Source organism: Symphalangus syndactylus, chromosome 7 (assembly GCF_028878055.3).
Source record: "Symphalangus syndactylus isolate Jambi chromosome 7, NHGRI_mSymSyn1-v2.1_pri, whole genome shotgun sequence".
NCBI lineage: Eukaryota > Metazoa > Chordata > Mammalia > Primates > Hylobatidae > Symphalangus > Symphalangus syndactylus.
In genome coordinates this window covers 111,656,111-111,672,440 of record NC_072429.2, presented here as the reverse complement: position 1 = coordinate 111,672,440, position 16,330 = coordinate 111,656,111, and the positions used below count along the sequence as shown (strand labels likewise).

General features: G+C 33.0%; 1 protein-coding gene across 3 annotated transcripts in view; it reads left to right on the top strand.

Annotated features, from left to right (window-relative positions):
• The window catches only part of CSMD3 (CUB and Sushi multiple domains 3), a 1,218,611-nt gene that overhangs the window by 492,584 nt on the left and 709,697 nt on the right, over positions 1–16,330 (top strand). For all 3 annotated transcript variants that reach the window (XM_055287089.2, XM_055287087.2, XM_055287086.2), the window contains one exon: positions 14,092–14,216. In XM_055287089.2, the coding sequence (XP_055143064.1) occupies positions 14,092–14,216 (125 nt within the window). The remainder of the gene's footprint in view (positions 1–14,091; positions 14,217–16,330) is intronic.

Sequence of the window (16,330 nt, the reverse complement as noted above, 5' to 3'; positions counted from 1 at the left end):
GTGACCTTCAGCTTTATTATGTGTATGTAAATTTTGCTAAAGAAAATATCCTTATTATGTTGTAAGTGCTGTGACTTGGACAAAGTGAAAGAAGCAATATGATTTTAATTATTTAATGTAATGACATGGATCATAGGTATGGAAGTAAAATGAGAATAAGAGAAGGAAATTAGGGAATGAGACACAAGGAGAAGAGATGTCCAAGTAATGAGAATATTTTGAGGGTTAGCAAGATAGATAAAATAAGACAGAGGCAAGAGACTTGGGGTAGAAGAAAGAAGGGAAATATAAAGTCACTGTTAAACTAAATGTGGAAATAGCAGAAGCGAGGAAGTCTGTGACAACAGACTATATTAGCATTTTTTTCATAAAAGTCTTTTAAAACTAGTAACTGCTCTTAGTTGCACCTCTCCATATCGAATCCATCAAGAAGTTCTACCCGTACTTGAGATTTTATTCCAAGGCATATTCTAAAAATATACAATATTCTCCATTTCAATTAAAACCTTCCTAATGCAAGCCACTATCATCTCTCACTTAGACCATTCAAACATCCTAAACCATCTCTCTTCTACTGCTATTGTCATCTGTAATGCATTCACCACAAAACAAAGCAGTATTTTAAAAACTATATCAAATCACATCACTTTTCTGCTTAAAATTCTTCAATGACTCCCCCCTTGCAGTTAGAATAAATTGATACTTTTAAAAAATCCCCATACAACCTGTTTTTTTTTTTTTTTTTCATAATTGAGCTCATTTTGGATCATTCTTCTTATTTCCCACTCTAATCTAGTCATTATGGCATCTTTTCTGTTTTTGAAGCATATCTAAATTTAACAAAAAAGGTGAGAGATTTCTACACTGAAAACTATAAAATATTGATGAAAGAAATTAAATAAGTTACAAATAAATAGGAAGATATCCCATGCTCATGAAAAAAGTGTCTGTACTAACCATGGCAATCTACAGATTCAGTGCATTCTCAAACAAAATACCAATGACATTCTATACAGAAATACAAAAATAAAATAAAATAAAAACCTTAAAATTCACATGAAAGCACAATAGATTTCAAATAACCAAAGCAATTTTTAGCAAAAGAACAAATCTGGAACTATCATACCATCTGACTTCAGAATATACTACAAAACTATAGTATCCAAAACAGCATAGTATTGGCATTAAAACAAGGAGAGACCAATGGAACAGAATAGAGAAGCCAGCAAAAACTCATGCATTTAAAGCCAATTGATTTTCACCAAATGTGCCAAGAACATGCCATAAGAAAAGGACACTTTCTTCAATAAATGATATTGGAAAAATTGGATATTCATGTGCAGAAGAATGAAACTAGACCCTTATCTCACATCAAAAATCAACTCAAAATAAATTTAGGTATTTAATGTAAGGCCCAAAGCTATGTAACTACTATAAACAACCTAGAAAATAAGCTTCATGACATTGGTCTGGGCAATGATTTTTTGATATGACCCCAAAAGCACAGGCAAAAAAACAAAATCAGTAAAAGGGTTATACAAAATAAAAACCTTTTGCACAGAAAAGGACACAATAATGAAGGGACAGCCTACCGAATGGAAGAAAATATTTGCACACTATACATCTAGATTCACAGAATGACGTGCAAAGTCTTAGCACAAGAAGTTCCCAAATATTTTTGCATCACAGTGTCCTGAATGTCCTAGTAATTTTTTTTCCAGGCTCCCAGGCCCAAAGGAATACCTAACACTTCTGTTTAGTAACTGTGGCTAAACAACTTATGAATTTATGTTCTAAAAACTTAGCATTGTGCACTGCACAATTTCTCAAACCTTGGACTCAGATTTGATGTTACCACCCTCATTTTATACTCCACAGCAAAATGGTGTGATATTTGCTTTTCATCAGAGCAGCCACTGAAAATCCAGCATCATCAAAAGATGTCATTGAAAGGAATATATTAATAGTTGTATAATATTGAAACTAAATTACTTCAAGCTAGTAGTTTGCACAATTCATGATGGATATTTGTGTTGCCTTCAAAAATTTAAAGTATGCTGTAGCAACCTGTATGTTCTATTCAGCAACCCAAAAAGCTCAACATATTTTGGGAACTGTACTTTTAGCCAGTAAAGGAATAGAGGGCAAAATATGCCATAAAAAAATAGATCCTGGTACTGTTATCTTGAATTTTATTAAGACTTGTTGCAAGAACCAGCTACTTCTCCATCCACTGTCAGAGTCCAGAAAAACAACACGATGTTTGTAATTACAATGTGTAACATCCACAAAGCTTTCCGGGCTCTGCATCACGACTGCATTTAAACTAGTATGCCTTATCCTAGTGCGTTCTTCCTTCCACTCATGTACTCAGCCAATACCCACTGTGTACCCACTGCAGACATTGGGCTAAACCCTAGATAAAAGGATGAGTACGATGTAATTTTTCCCTTCAAGAGTTTACAGTCTTAGCTCATATCCCAGTGACTCATAAAAGGTTGTTGCTGATCTTCCCAGACCTTTAGTGTACTTCTGTATGCCTGTCTGCAACCTGTGGGGCCTGCTTTCCTCAACTAGATGTTAGTGGTATTTTTTAGATTCCCCTTAGAAATAGAAAGTTTGTAAACTTTCTATTCCCACGGCAAAACTGTCTTTACCCCCTCACTAGCTCAGGCTTTTGGAACTTGCTAAGTCTAACATACTGGGTTCTAATTTGACCATAAAAAAAAATGTTGAATTATTTTTAATGTAAAATAATGAGATTTCTTGTCATTCTAATTTTAATTCCTCAAATATAAATAGTGACTTTAAGGTAGCAGTTTACACATTCACTTATTCAGAAATCATTATATAGAACTCTTCTCTGATCTATGATTCAGAGTATCAGAGTGTGATGCACTCCATTTCTATTTCCGCTGTTTAATGCACTATGAGCTCCAGCTGGCCTAGGACTTGGTGGAGAGATGATGAAGAGATGGTGGAAAGACAGCAAATATAAGACCATGTCTTTTCTAACAATCATGGGAAGGTATATTGTAATACTTCACAGAGCTGGTATTACAATTTGGTGTAAAATTTGTAACGTTTTAAACCAGCTCATATTACAAACTGGTGAAAAATTTGAACTATTCTATTTCATACCATTACAGAATGCTTGGGGCTTAATTTTCTTTTAGAGTTAAGAGAATCTATAGCCCAATTCTGAATAATAGAGATTTTTTATCATTATATACCACTTGATAACATCTTATACAACTATCTATTTGTATTTTAGCACCATATCTATTCTTAGAGACTTCTTGAATTTTATAGCTGGAAAAAAAATCTCAGAGGTCATCTTGCAGTTACTCCCAACTCCCCAACCCACGATTTGATTTTATAAAGCTGATACTAAATTTGCCTAACATTTAGTAAAGCACTATTTCTTATTTTTATTTTTGTTTTTACCAGAAATACTTTTTATATATTTTATTGATGTGTAATATTTGTACATGTTTATGGGGAGCATATGATATTTTGATACATGCATAGAATGTGTAATGACCAAATCAGGGTATTTGGATAGCCATCACCTTGAACATTTACCATTTCTTTCTCTTAGAAACATTTCAAATCTTCTTTTATAGCTATTTTGAAATATACAATATCTTAACTATAGTCACCCTACTGTGCTATCAAATACTGAAATTATTCCCTCTATCTAACCGTAGGTATCCATTAACAACCTCTCTTTGTACCCCCTCCCATGCACACACACACTGCAAACCCTTCCCAGCCTCTGGTAACTATCTGTCTTTTTTTTTTTTTTTCTTCTCGTTCTGTCTCCCAGGCTGGAGTGCAGTGGCACGATCTCTGCTCACTGCAAGCTCCGCCTTCTGGGTTCATGCCATTCTCCTGCCTCAGCCTCCCAAGTAGCCTGTAATCCCAGCACTTTGGGAGGCTAAGGCGGGCGGATCACGAGGTCAGGAGATTGAGACCATCCTGGCTAACATGGTGAAATCCCGTCTCTACTAAAAATACTATCTTTCTATTTTCTATGTCTATGTGATGAACATTTTTAGCTCGCACATATGCATAAAAATTTGTGATATTTTGTCTTTCTGTGCCTGGCTTATTTTACTTAATAATGTGATATGAAGTTCCATCCATGTTGCTGCATATGATAGGATTTCATTCATTTTGTGATTGAATAGTATTTCATTGTGTATACATACTACATTTGTCCATTCATCTGCTGATAGACACTTAGATTGATTTCATATCTTAGCTGTTGTGAATAGTGTTGCAATAAACATGGGAATGCAGATATCCCAAAGGACTGATTTCCTTTCCTTTGGATGAATACCCAGTGGTGGGATTGCTGGTTCTTATGGTAGTTCTACTTTTAGTTTTTTGAGAATTCTTCATACTGCCTCCCATAATGACTGTACTAATTTACATCTCCACCAACAGTATGTAAGACTTACCTTTCCTCTGCATCCTCACCAGCATTTGTTACTTTAGGTCTTTATGGTAATAGCCCTTCTAACTGTGGTAAGATGATATCTCATTGTGGTTTTGATTTGCATTTCTCTGATGATTAGTGATGTTGAACATTTTTGATATACGTGTTTGCCATTTGTATGTCTTCCTTTAAGAAATGTCAAATTCAGACCCTTTGCCCACTTTTACGGGATTATTTATATTTTTGCTATTGAGTTGTTTTATTTCCTTTTAAATTCAGAATATTACTCCCTTGTCAGAGGAGTAATTTGTAAATATTTTCTCCTATTCAACAGGTTGTCTTTTTACTTTGTTGATTGTTTCCTTTGCTGTGTGAAAGCTTTCTGGTTTACTGTAGTCCCATTTGTCTATTTTTTTTTTTGTTTCCTGTGATTTTGAAGTTTCAGCCATACAATCTTTTCCTAGACAAGTTCCCTAGAACATTTTCCCTAAGTTTTTTTTTTTTTTTTAGTAGTTTTATAGTTTCGGATTTTACATTTAAGTCTTTAATCCATTCTGAGTTGATTTTTTATATGGTGAGAAATAAAGGTCTAGTTTCATTCCTCTGTAATGGATATCCAGTTTTCCCAGCACCATTTATTGAAGAGAGTGTTGGAAAGGCATTTCTAATGCAAGAAGAGACATTAATTGCAAAGTTGTTTAAATCAGGATAGTTTAATCTTTATGATTAGAGGAAGTGCTTTATAGCATAGTCATTATGTTAAATGAAAATGATTTAAAAACAAAATACTCCTACCTTCTAAGTTCACATTTTATTCATCAAAGAGACACAGCAACATAAAAAAACATGATGAAGTATTTAAGGTATGTTTGCTTTGGCAGATTTATTTTAATAAAAAGCTAATTGATTCATGGAATATGACAGCTGTAACTCATCTAAAGATAACCTAATTTATTCTACTCAAAGTTTTTCTCAGTGGACTATAATATTGATAAATTGAAGGTGGAAAAGTTGATTTTATATTATAGGCTTAACATGGCAATAGCAACTTAATATTCTAAATTTACATTACTGACATATGCAATAATTTATTATTCCTTGTCAGCACCTCCATATAGGATTCAAGGGGTAAATATTAAACATAGGTAGTCAGTGTTTAATCTAACTGGTCCTTCCAATGTATAAAAGATTGAACAGCTCACAGACAATGAGGTAGTTGCTATGCACATCAGTCTTTGCATTTTAAATATCACTCACAAAGTGCCTTGTGTGTTGCTCTTGCAAATTTCTGTGACATTAACTGGTAAAAACATCAGGAGTAGATCAAGTGGGATTTTATACAGGAAAGTACTTTGTAAACTAGAATGCTCTATTCAAATATAAATTTTTAATATTCTTTTAATAATTTATATTAGGATTAAAGATAAACGATCATTTTGGATAATTTATAACATTGTATATCACAAAGCTCAGTTCATCTATGCCTCTATAATGTTTCCCTACTCTGAGGTGGGTTTGACTTTAACTATTTAAACCGCTACTTCAACTGGTTTATTTCTCTCTGACAGCTGTTCTTAAATATAGGGCCACAGTCTTCTGGGGCTTTTTAAAATATAATTAATGTGTTGCCACTATTAAGAGATCAAAGTTTAATATAATATAAGCCTGGAAAAATTAGATACAAATAGATTTATCCTAATTACATTATTTAGTTTATTGCTGTCTAATAGTAGTATAGGGATGAGAACACAGGGAGTGATATAGCAATGGGAACAGTTAAAGTTTATGTCACAAGAATGAGATGTTAACCTTGCCTTATGGCTTAAAGAGGCGTATTGTATGACTATGCCTACATGTGAACTTCAAAATAGCATGTTGTGGAAATCGTTAGGAAGCTTACCAACCTAAACAATATAGAATTAAATTATTTCATTTATTAGTTCTCACACTAATTTTATTTTACTTTTTTATTTGAAGGGATTGTATAACCAAATTCTAATTTATAATCTTAACCACTTTCTTTCCTATGATCATACCAACAAAAATGATCCCAAACATAGATCTTCATTTAATACTATTTGAAAGCTTTATTATATTCAAATGATTTTTTTTTTAATTTTTTTTTAATTTTTTTTTTTATTATACTTTAGGGTTTTAGGGTACATGTGCACAATGTGCAGTTTTGTTACATATGTATCCATGTGCCATGTTGATTTCCTGCACCCATTAACTCGTCATTTAGCATTAGGTGTATCTCCTAATGCTGTCCCTCCCCCCTCCCCCCACCCCACAACAGTCCCCGGAGTGTGATGTTCCCCTTTCTGTGTCCATGAGTTCTCATTGTTCAATTCCCACCTATGAGTGAGAACATGCGGTGTTTGGTTTTTTGTCCTTGCGATAGTTTACTGAGAATGATGTTTTCCAGTTTCATCCTTCAAATGATTTTAACTCATGTCTTAAAAACATTTCTGTCACAGAAAAAAAAATTATTTAAGCTTTTAATTAAATTATATTTTGCCACTTAAGTGTATGTATATTGTAATTTTTCTGAACATTTTCATGTTACTTTCTAACGCATTCTACTAGTAGCCTTAAAAAGCACTTTATTTTATTGCCTTTTTTCTATCAAAGGATATCATTATCCCACTATATGCCTTTTCTTACTTTGTAACACAGTTATGGATCCATACCATACTTCACTTGTTATATAAAAATATTGTGCTTATGTAGAATTGAAGATCTATTAAAATTTGTTTAATTAAGACACAAAATCTGATCTAGTGAATGTTATATATAAGACATAAAGCAAAACATAATAAAAACATCATATAGTGACAAGTATTTATGTCTTAGTCTCCATAAAAAGAATTATCAAAATAAAAATAAAATCTTCAGCTCTCACATTTTTAATAGTTGTACTAAATTTAAAATCTTGAAATCTTATTGGGTATTATAGCAAGGATTTTTGAGGATTCTGAGAAGTTCACCACAGTTAATTTTGGAGGTTAACGAAAAGGACTCTATGATAATAATCAGTATGCTTTCTCTTGAAGGTTTGAAATTACAACTTTTTCTGTGACATTTGCTTTTAGCTTGGTTAGCTATTTAACTAGCTGTTGTCATATGAAAATCTATATTAACTAATGCACTTGCCCACGGCTTTTGGGTTTCTCTCTGAACAATCTATTTCTTTTGGGATTTTTCCTTTTTCCAGAATATTGCTTCTTTTGGAATTACACTATTTTTGAGTATATTATGTTATGTTTCATAGAAGTATAATAAGTAGAGGAAGTAAATCTACAAGAAGAAGGATGTACTCCTAGTGATAGAATTTATCTGAAGCCGAGTATTAGAGGGGCAGACAGGTAGCATTATTATCATTCTAGTATACTTGAAATTGTACACAAATGACCAAGCTTGGGGTTATTAAATAGGGCAGTAGTTGGCATAAATATTGAATGAGGTAGTGAGTGACCTTAAGCATTCCACAAAGCAAGATATCCAGTAACAATATCCAGACTGATTATAACCAACAGTGTAAAGAAATACGAAAGTGTGTGAATGCTGAATTGAATTCTCTTTGTATCGGGCATAGTCTTGGTTTGGATGACATTATTTCTGCAAAAGAATGACATTAATTTTATAAGGTCAATGAAATAGGCAATAGGTATAAAAAAACACAATATTCATTATATTTTGAAGAAAAGTTTTGGTATGAGATGAAATGCTTTGTAATATCTAACAAAGCTTATCAATGTAACTTAGAGTCAGAAACAAACTATTTTGAAAGTAAAGTAATTTATCATCCCTTTGGATAAAGTTTATTAACATTTAATTTTTATGACTTACAAATAAATAGATTAATACCATCACTTTTACTACCAGCTTAAAATGAGAGTTGAATATTCAAGAGAAACAAGGAATAATTAATAGCACAAGTAATGACAAGGCGGGGTGGATTGAATCTCAAACTAGTTGGAGGAATGACCCCTCTATAAGGAGCTTCACTTGCTCCAATTTTACAAGAAGGAAAGAAGAAAGAAATAATTCGAATTTGAGAAGAACTAGAATTTTGGAATTGGACTCAAAAGTACCTTTGACAGTGTAGAGCTTAAGTGGTTTTCACTTTTTTTTTTGCTAATCTTAATTTTCAAAATTTCTGCAATACATACTTGTACAATTTTAAAACAGAAAATCTCATATTGTAAAATAACCTTAGATATTCCAGTGTGCAATTACTCATTTTTGAAATTGCAAGTTTAAAGACATTTAGAGAATAATTAGACTTTAAAAGATATTAAATCAGCATTATTGTGACCATTTTGGTAATAGTTATTTTCTTCACGTTTAGTGTTTTGATTTTTTTGCTACAGAAATGGTTTGCAGATACTTTAATTTTTAGATCATCCGTCATGCCTGGATAATTTCTATTTGTACAGTGATAATTTTGAAAAATATGCATCTGCTACTTAGTGTTAAATTTCTGCATCTGTCAGGAAATTGTCTAGACCTTTTTAAATAGACCAAAAAATAATAACAACAAAAGTACAGACAAATTTACTCTTGATGTAATGCTGTCAATATTCATTCCTTCTTTGTTTTTTTTTTTAGATCCTCTTCCGCGACCCAAGCACTATTATCTGTCCTTCCATACTTCTATATTTGTTCATATCCTGTCTATTTGATTGTAAATAAAATTATAGATTCACTATCTTGGGCCAACATAGGTAAAAATTTGTGTATTTTGAGAAACCTCGTATTTTCTCTTACTGACGGCTTTGATATTATAGGGTGTTTTTGCAAAATAAGTATTATTTTTAAAAAGATGACAGCACTTAAACATTGACCAGCATAATCATGAGAAAGTCAACTCTAGTTTTTCAAACAATATCATTATATATCATTTGCCTTATGACTTGGTACTTTCAAATTAAAAATGTGCCTAGCTATTTGTTTTGAAATGTTGTATCAGAATGAATAACTTATTAAAGTGGAAAGTTTTATTTGGCTGGGTAGGGCAGACATCTCTTCTGTGGTGACAGATGAATTTCAGTGGATACAGCTTGTCCTCCTTGTTATTTCATGGTAACTGAATACTTTCCTAGGAATGCATATACCCGCACAAACACACACACACACACACACACACACACACATTTAATGAGACTTAGTGTAAGTTTTTCTTAAGTTTGACTCAAATATTAAAACAGTTAATACAATGAAAGCACAGTGCATTTGTTTAAGATATCCATTTCCTGATTATTGAGCCTGGATTTTACTGGAAAGGCTGCTTATTTCATTGACTTCTGTCCTCTCTGAGTTGTTTTGCACTTTTATATTTTTGGTCTAGAATATGTTGAAGTGTAGCTGTGATCCTGGATGGAGATGTTTGCAAATGCCCAATATAGATGCTTTTCTTCATTATTGGGGAATAAATTAATGGCTTATACAATACAAATGAGTAATTAGAAATATTTGCCATTTTGGCAGTTTGGATTCTGCTTAAAGGAATTTAAATCCTCATTTTAAAATATCCCATTCCCTCTCCTCCTGCAGCATAAACAGATCCTTTAAAGTATAGAGCAGACCTAGAAAATCTAAATCAGAGGACATCCATGGGCCATGTGGCCAAAATGTCATATATGATGCATTTAGATGGCATCTTATAAGCTAGCTTAAGCTAAAATAGTAAGGTAGAAAATATTCCTCTCATCTAGGTGAGAAGGCTCCTTTCCTCCTACCTTCTAATCTTTACACCATTTCTCTCTCTTAATGCTCCAGCTTAACTTAAGCCCCTAAATCATTGTAGCAATTGTTCTACTGAGGTATGGGAAAGCAATGGACAACGAGATGAACATATTTAATTGTTTTTTGTTTTTTTTTGAGACGGCGTCTCCCTCTGTCAGGTGCAGTGGTGCGATCTGGGCTCACTGCAAGCTCCGCCTCTCAGGTTCACGCCATTCTCCTGCCTCAGCCTCCCCAGTAGCTGGGACTACAGGCGCCCACCAACACGCCCAGCTAATTTTTTTTTTTTAGCTTTAGTAGAGACGGGGTCTCACCGTGTTAGCCAGGATGGTCTCGATCTGCTGACCTTGTAATCCTCCCGCCTTGGCCTCCCAAAGGAAAATATTTAATTCTTAACGGATAAATTAATAAGAGCTTCATGTTTAACCTAAAATTAAAATCAAATCTTAATAATGATTAAGGTAAATGAGGAAAATGAGAATTCCTGGCAGAGTAGATATTGTAGAAAGACCAAAGGTATGAGAAAAAGTAAATTACAGGTAATGGTATTTGGAACATAAGGTGCCTGTTAGGGAGATATGGGATGTGAGAATATAAACTTTATAAATGGACAAAAATAAATTTCCCCCACCAGAACTTAAATATAATTATGAGATGAAATTTTAAAGTTGGGACAAATGGAGGAATACAGAGATACTCAAAATGACCTTAAAAGACAAAAACCCCTAGACTATGAGGACTTCATTTTAATCTAACTGAGGGAAATAACTGAGTGCTTGGTATGTGATAGACACTGTGTAGTTTATAAATAATATTTCATTACTTTATCACAACAGACAAGAAAGCTGAAGTTTAGGGCAGAGTTAGTATTTGAAAGGAGATATCTGTGATTCTGTAGCTTAAACTGTTCACCACTACTCCAAACTACTTTTCCCAGTGTATTAAGGGGAGAAGAACATGGTGAGATGGCTAATCTGTAGGGGAAAAATAAGTATAGAAGCTTCAGAGACCGTTACTGATAATCTTTAGCATAGTAGCAAAACAGTTACATTTATTATTTTATAATAATAATAATTATTATTATCAATTTCCTGTCTCCAAGCTAAGTGAATTAATTTTCTATAGTCAAAAGAAACATGCTCAAACACCTATCACTTAAACAAGATGTAATTTATTACTTTTATCAAGAAGAGCCTGGTTAGAACTAGAATATCATAATCATCTGTGACAAATATGGTAACCATGATAGATCATTAATTTATTATGTTAGTGAGAAAATAGTAATTAAATGAATCCTATGGGCCAGGCCCTGTACTGGGCCTTCTTCCTCCAACTCCTAAAGTTTTTACCATCATTAGTTTATAGCTACCACTTTTCTAATACTTGTTGCCATCATAACATCTCCATGAAAACTCAGATTTCTGTGACAGCTTGTTAACTAAACTCTTTGCTTCTATCTTTGGCCGCTTAAATTGTATCCTTCACTCAGAAACCAATGAGTTCATTTTAAAGCATAGTATTCACTTGTCTTAAACCCCTGTAACAATTGGCCAATTCTCTCAGAATGAGGGTCAAAATCCTTATCATGGCCTACAAAGTTGTAACCAATCTAACCACAACCCCAATTGCTTCCTTGACTTAATTTCACATCCCTCTCTTTATTTTCTGTGCTCCAATCACATTAGTATTTTTCTTGCTCTTTCTTGAGCACAGCAAATGCAGCAGGTAATGGGAAATAGTGGGTGCCGTGGATTATAAAAATTTAATTAACCTTGAGAGAGTATCCTAACGAAGAATATTTTTCTAGTTACAGGGATAAGGACATATCTGAGTGCATTAGACAGTCTTATATGTTAGCAACCAATAAATCTGCAAAAGATAGCTTTAATCACTCAAAAATCTATACATAAACTTACAATACTTTTGGAAATATTTGACATGTTGGGAAACAAAATAGATAAGAGACTTGAGGTTTTTTTAGTGGAAGCAGGGAGACAAATAAACAGTGCATTAGATAGTATATAGGAAATAACATGGAAGAAGATAATGGAATAGGTGTAGCTGTTTTACACAGAGCAGTAAAGGAGGGCCTTATGGATAAAATGTCATGCGAGGAGAAACCAGAACAATTGAGAATGGGAGATACAGGACTTCTGAAGAAGTGGTTTTCCAGATTGATATAACAGCAAGTGTAAAGACCCTGAGGGAGGCACATGCTTAATATCTTCAAGCCAGAGCAAGGAAGTCGATAAATCTGAAGAACAGAGATGGAAAGAGAAAGCATAGGAAATTAATTCTGCAAATTAGCAGAGACCAAATCACACTGGCAATTTTAAGGGCAATCTCTTTATTATGAGTGAAACAGGTGATCCCTTTATTCTGAGTGAAACAGGGATGGGAAATTTGAAAGTACAAAAGTGATATAATTTGAACTAACTTTTAAAAAGTTTGCTCTGGATACTATTTAAGAATAGATTGCAGGGAGGCAAGAACAGAAAGAGGAAAAACTAACAACATAGCAAGAAAGACTATTGCAATCATATGAATGAGAAATTGTGGCTCAGATTCCTATTGACACTGTAGGGCTGAAAAATGTTAGATTCTGGATTTTTAATGTGTTGCCGACAGGATTTTCCTGATGAAGTGGTTGTGAAATGCAAGACAAAAAGATGAATTAAGAATAACTGTAAGGTTTTTGGCCTTAGCAACATGAAGAATGGAGTTTTCCTTTATTGAGATGAGAAAGAAGGAAAAGGCAGATAATTGACCATTATATAAATTTTTAAGGTTGCTCAAGCTCTAAGAGTAGTCTAAATAAAACTTGGAGTCACGACGAGGTCTAGGAAGACTGTAAATATAATCTCTCTTTGGTTATATGGATTAACTTCTAGAGATGCTGATCAGGTGTCACAATGAGTGAGAGACGACATGTAGGACTTTATATGCCACGTTAAGGGATTATTTAGCCATAAAAGGTATGGAACCCTGTCATTTGCAACAACATGGGTGGAACTGGAGATTATTAAGCGAATTAAGCCAGACACAGAAAGACAAACATCACATGTTCTCACTTATCTGAGGGATCTAAAAATCAAAACAATTAAACTTATGGATATAGAGAGTAGAACAATGGTTACCAGAGGCTGGGAAGGTTAGTGGGGCGGGGGGCGGCTAGGAGGGAGAGGGGTATGGTTAATGGGTAAAAAAAGAAATAGAAAGAATGAAAAAGACCTACTATTTGATAGCAAAACAAGATAGCTATAGTCAATAATAACTTAATCATATAGTTCAAAATAACCAAAAGAATGTAATCGTATTTTTTGTAACACAAAGGATAAATTCACCTCATTTTCCCTGATTAATTATTTCATATTGCATGACTTCGTGAAAACATCTTAGGTACCCCATAAAGATATACACCACAAAAATTTAAAATATTTTTTAGAAAAAACACCATATGAAAATCAATCAGTATAATTTTGCATCTCTAAATACATTAAGTGCATGTATATAGACACAAACGCGTGTCTAAATGCATACACATGTAAAGACACATCTACAAACATACACATGTAAATACATGACAGAAAAACACCGTGATATGGTATGAACACAAGCACTGTACAAGTCAGAATAGCCACATTTTGATTCACATTTACCACCTACTTAGCATGGTAAACTTAGTGAATTATTTGACCTTCCTTCTACATCTATTAACAAGATGATTAAATTTGATGATAGCTTTACATTTCTACAAGTCATACTTACACATTTTGTTTCCCAAAATACTTTTTTGTCACTGTAGTACATATTTGACCTATTGGATATTGCCAGCAGAAGTGAAGCCTAGTTATTATGTTGCATCTTTCTTATCATATTTTTTCTCTTTTATTTAACTTTAGCCTTGGATCAACTGTGCAGTTCTCTTGTGATGAAGATTATGTCCTACAGGGCGCAAAGAGCATCACCTGTCAACGGATAGCTGAGGTTTTTGCTGCTTGGAGTGATCACAGGCCTGTGTGTAAAGGTAATGTTTTATAATAATGCCCTCTGAACACATTTTAATAGTTTAACCTTCATTTCATTGGGTGTAAGTTGCAATTAAGTCTTTGAATTATAATATAATCTTTAAGGAAAGATTGTGCTCATATATTTATTGATATTTATAGAAAATCTGCAAAATGTGAATCACTCTATTAGGTTCCCAAGGAATTTCCAATCTAATAATCATAAAACATAGACTGAAGCATAAAGTATGTAATACAAGACTCTGGAAACATTGTCAGCATTTTTTGAAAATCACAATTACCCTGTCTGTATAAGCAATGACACAGATATTTTAAAGCCGTAATTTCTCCTCCACTTGCATAGTTTGCCATTTGAATTGCTTATGTGTCTGTGTCTACAATACTTGGTAGCAGTCAAGATAGAGCACAGGTTCTACAGTTAGTTAATTTAATCTAGAACAAACCATTTAGTTCTCTGGCTTTACATATCACATTATCAATAATTCCAAATAAGATATAAATATATATCTGATCTGCATATGTGTATATATATGTAAGATGTATATATATATATATATATATATATCTTATCTTGAATTACTGGGGGTATATATATGTGTGTGTGTGTGTGTGTGTGTGTGTATGTGTACATATATATATAAATACCGGTATGTGTATATGTGTGTGTGTGTGTGTGTATAAGGCAAAATATTGACTGGACAAAACTCATTGAGGACAATTTTAAATATAGAGGAAAATATTATGAAAGGCAAATGACATTTTATACAGCTATTTAGAAAATAAAGAAAGGCACTAACACAACCAACTGGGGTACCTTTTTATTTTTAACATGGGAGTTCAAATGTATTAAAATCATCTGACTTTGTAGCTGAGTTTTAATAAGTAATTCACAGTGAAAAACACCTGATTGTAAGTCAATTTGACTACCCATAGTGTAAATATCATCATCTTTAAATACTAAAAAAACTAACAGTTATGCCAATATAATTAGACATAAGCATCAAGGTTTGCAAGAACCATATCATTGAGGTCAGTCTGATGTCAAATAATTCCTGCCAGTAGAATTAAAAACTACACCTCAAATTTAAATATCTGTCACTGACTTGTGATAATAGAAAGAACTATTATCTCATTGAGATAAATCTTTAAAAATATGAATATAATTAAATGATGTTATATCTATATTATTATACTTCTTTTTCACCTTCTGGCTGTTTCTTTGCCGTCTATTCCACTTGCTTACCTCTTTCTCTTCTTTAACTGCTTGTGACCACTTGTAGGAACAAACATAAAAATTATTTAATTAATTAAACTGTTAACTGTCAATTTAACTGTTAATCATAAAAACTAATCTTTCCCCCCTCCTTTATCCTAGCTAGCACATGCATCACCTTTCCTCAGATGAACTATTTCCACATAAATTAAATAAGGCTCCTTCTTTCTAAACTTTATAAAACTGTATTTGAAAATGAACACCTCATCATGTCGTACTGGCATTTCTGATTGCTTGTTTGTTGTTCTGGTGGTTATTATTTTTAATAATGGTGTTTCTGCATTTCTCTGTGTCTCTGTACTCGAGTTCTCTCTAGCTCTTCTTCTCTTTAAATAGTATAGCTGCCAAACATATAAAGAAACTTGACCAGTTTACACCCAAAAAACACTGTCTATAAAATTCAAGTATTCCTATGATATGAGAAAGGCACACTTTTTTATAGCTTAGAAAGAAGTATACAGTATCTCATATTTTCTTATAAAGTGAATAATGAATAATACATTTTGTAAGGGTTACTTTCATGAATGTCATGGCAATAAATAGAACAGTAAAATGTATAAGGTTGATTTCTTGTGTCCTTCACTCAAGATGAAATTATAGCCATAAAGAGCAATATAGTGAACATCATGGCTTCAAAATGATATGTTCCAAATATCCTACTTCGGTGTCACATAAATTAGATATGTGCATTTTTGTTAGCAAAAACGGATGTGAAAATAGATGACAGATTCAAGAAAAGGAGATTAATATTAATGTAGGAACAAAATCTCACACCAGAAGTTATAGCCAGATCATGGAATTTAAGATCTACATAAAGTAAGATTGAGACTACAAAGCATC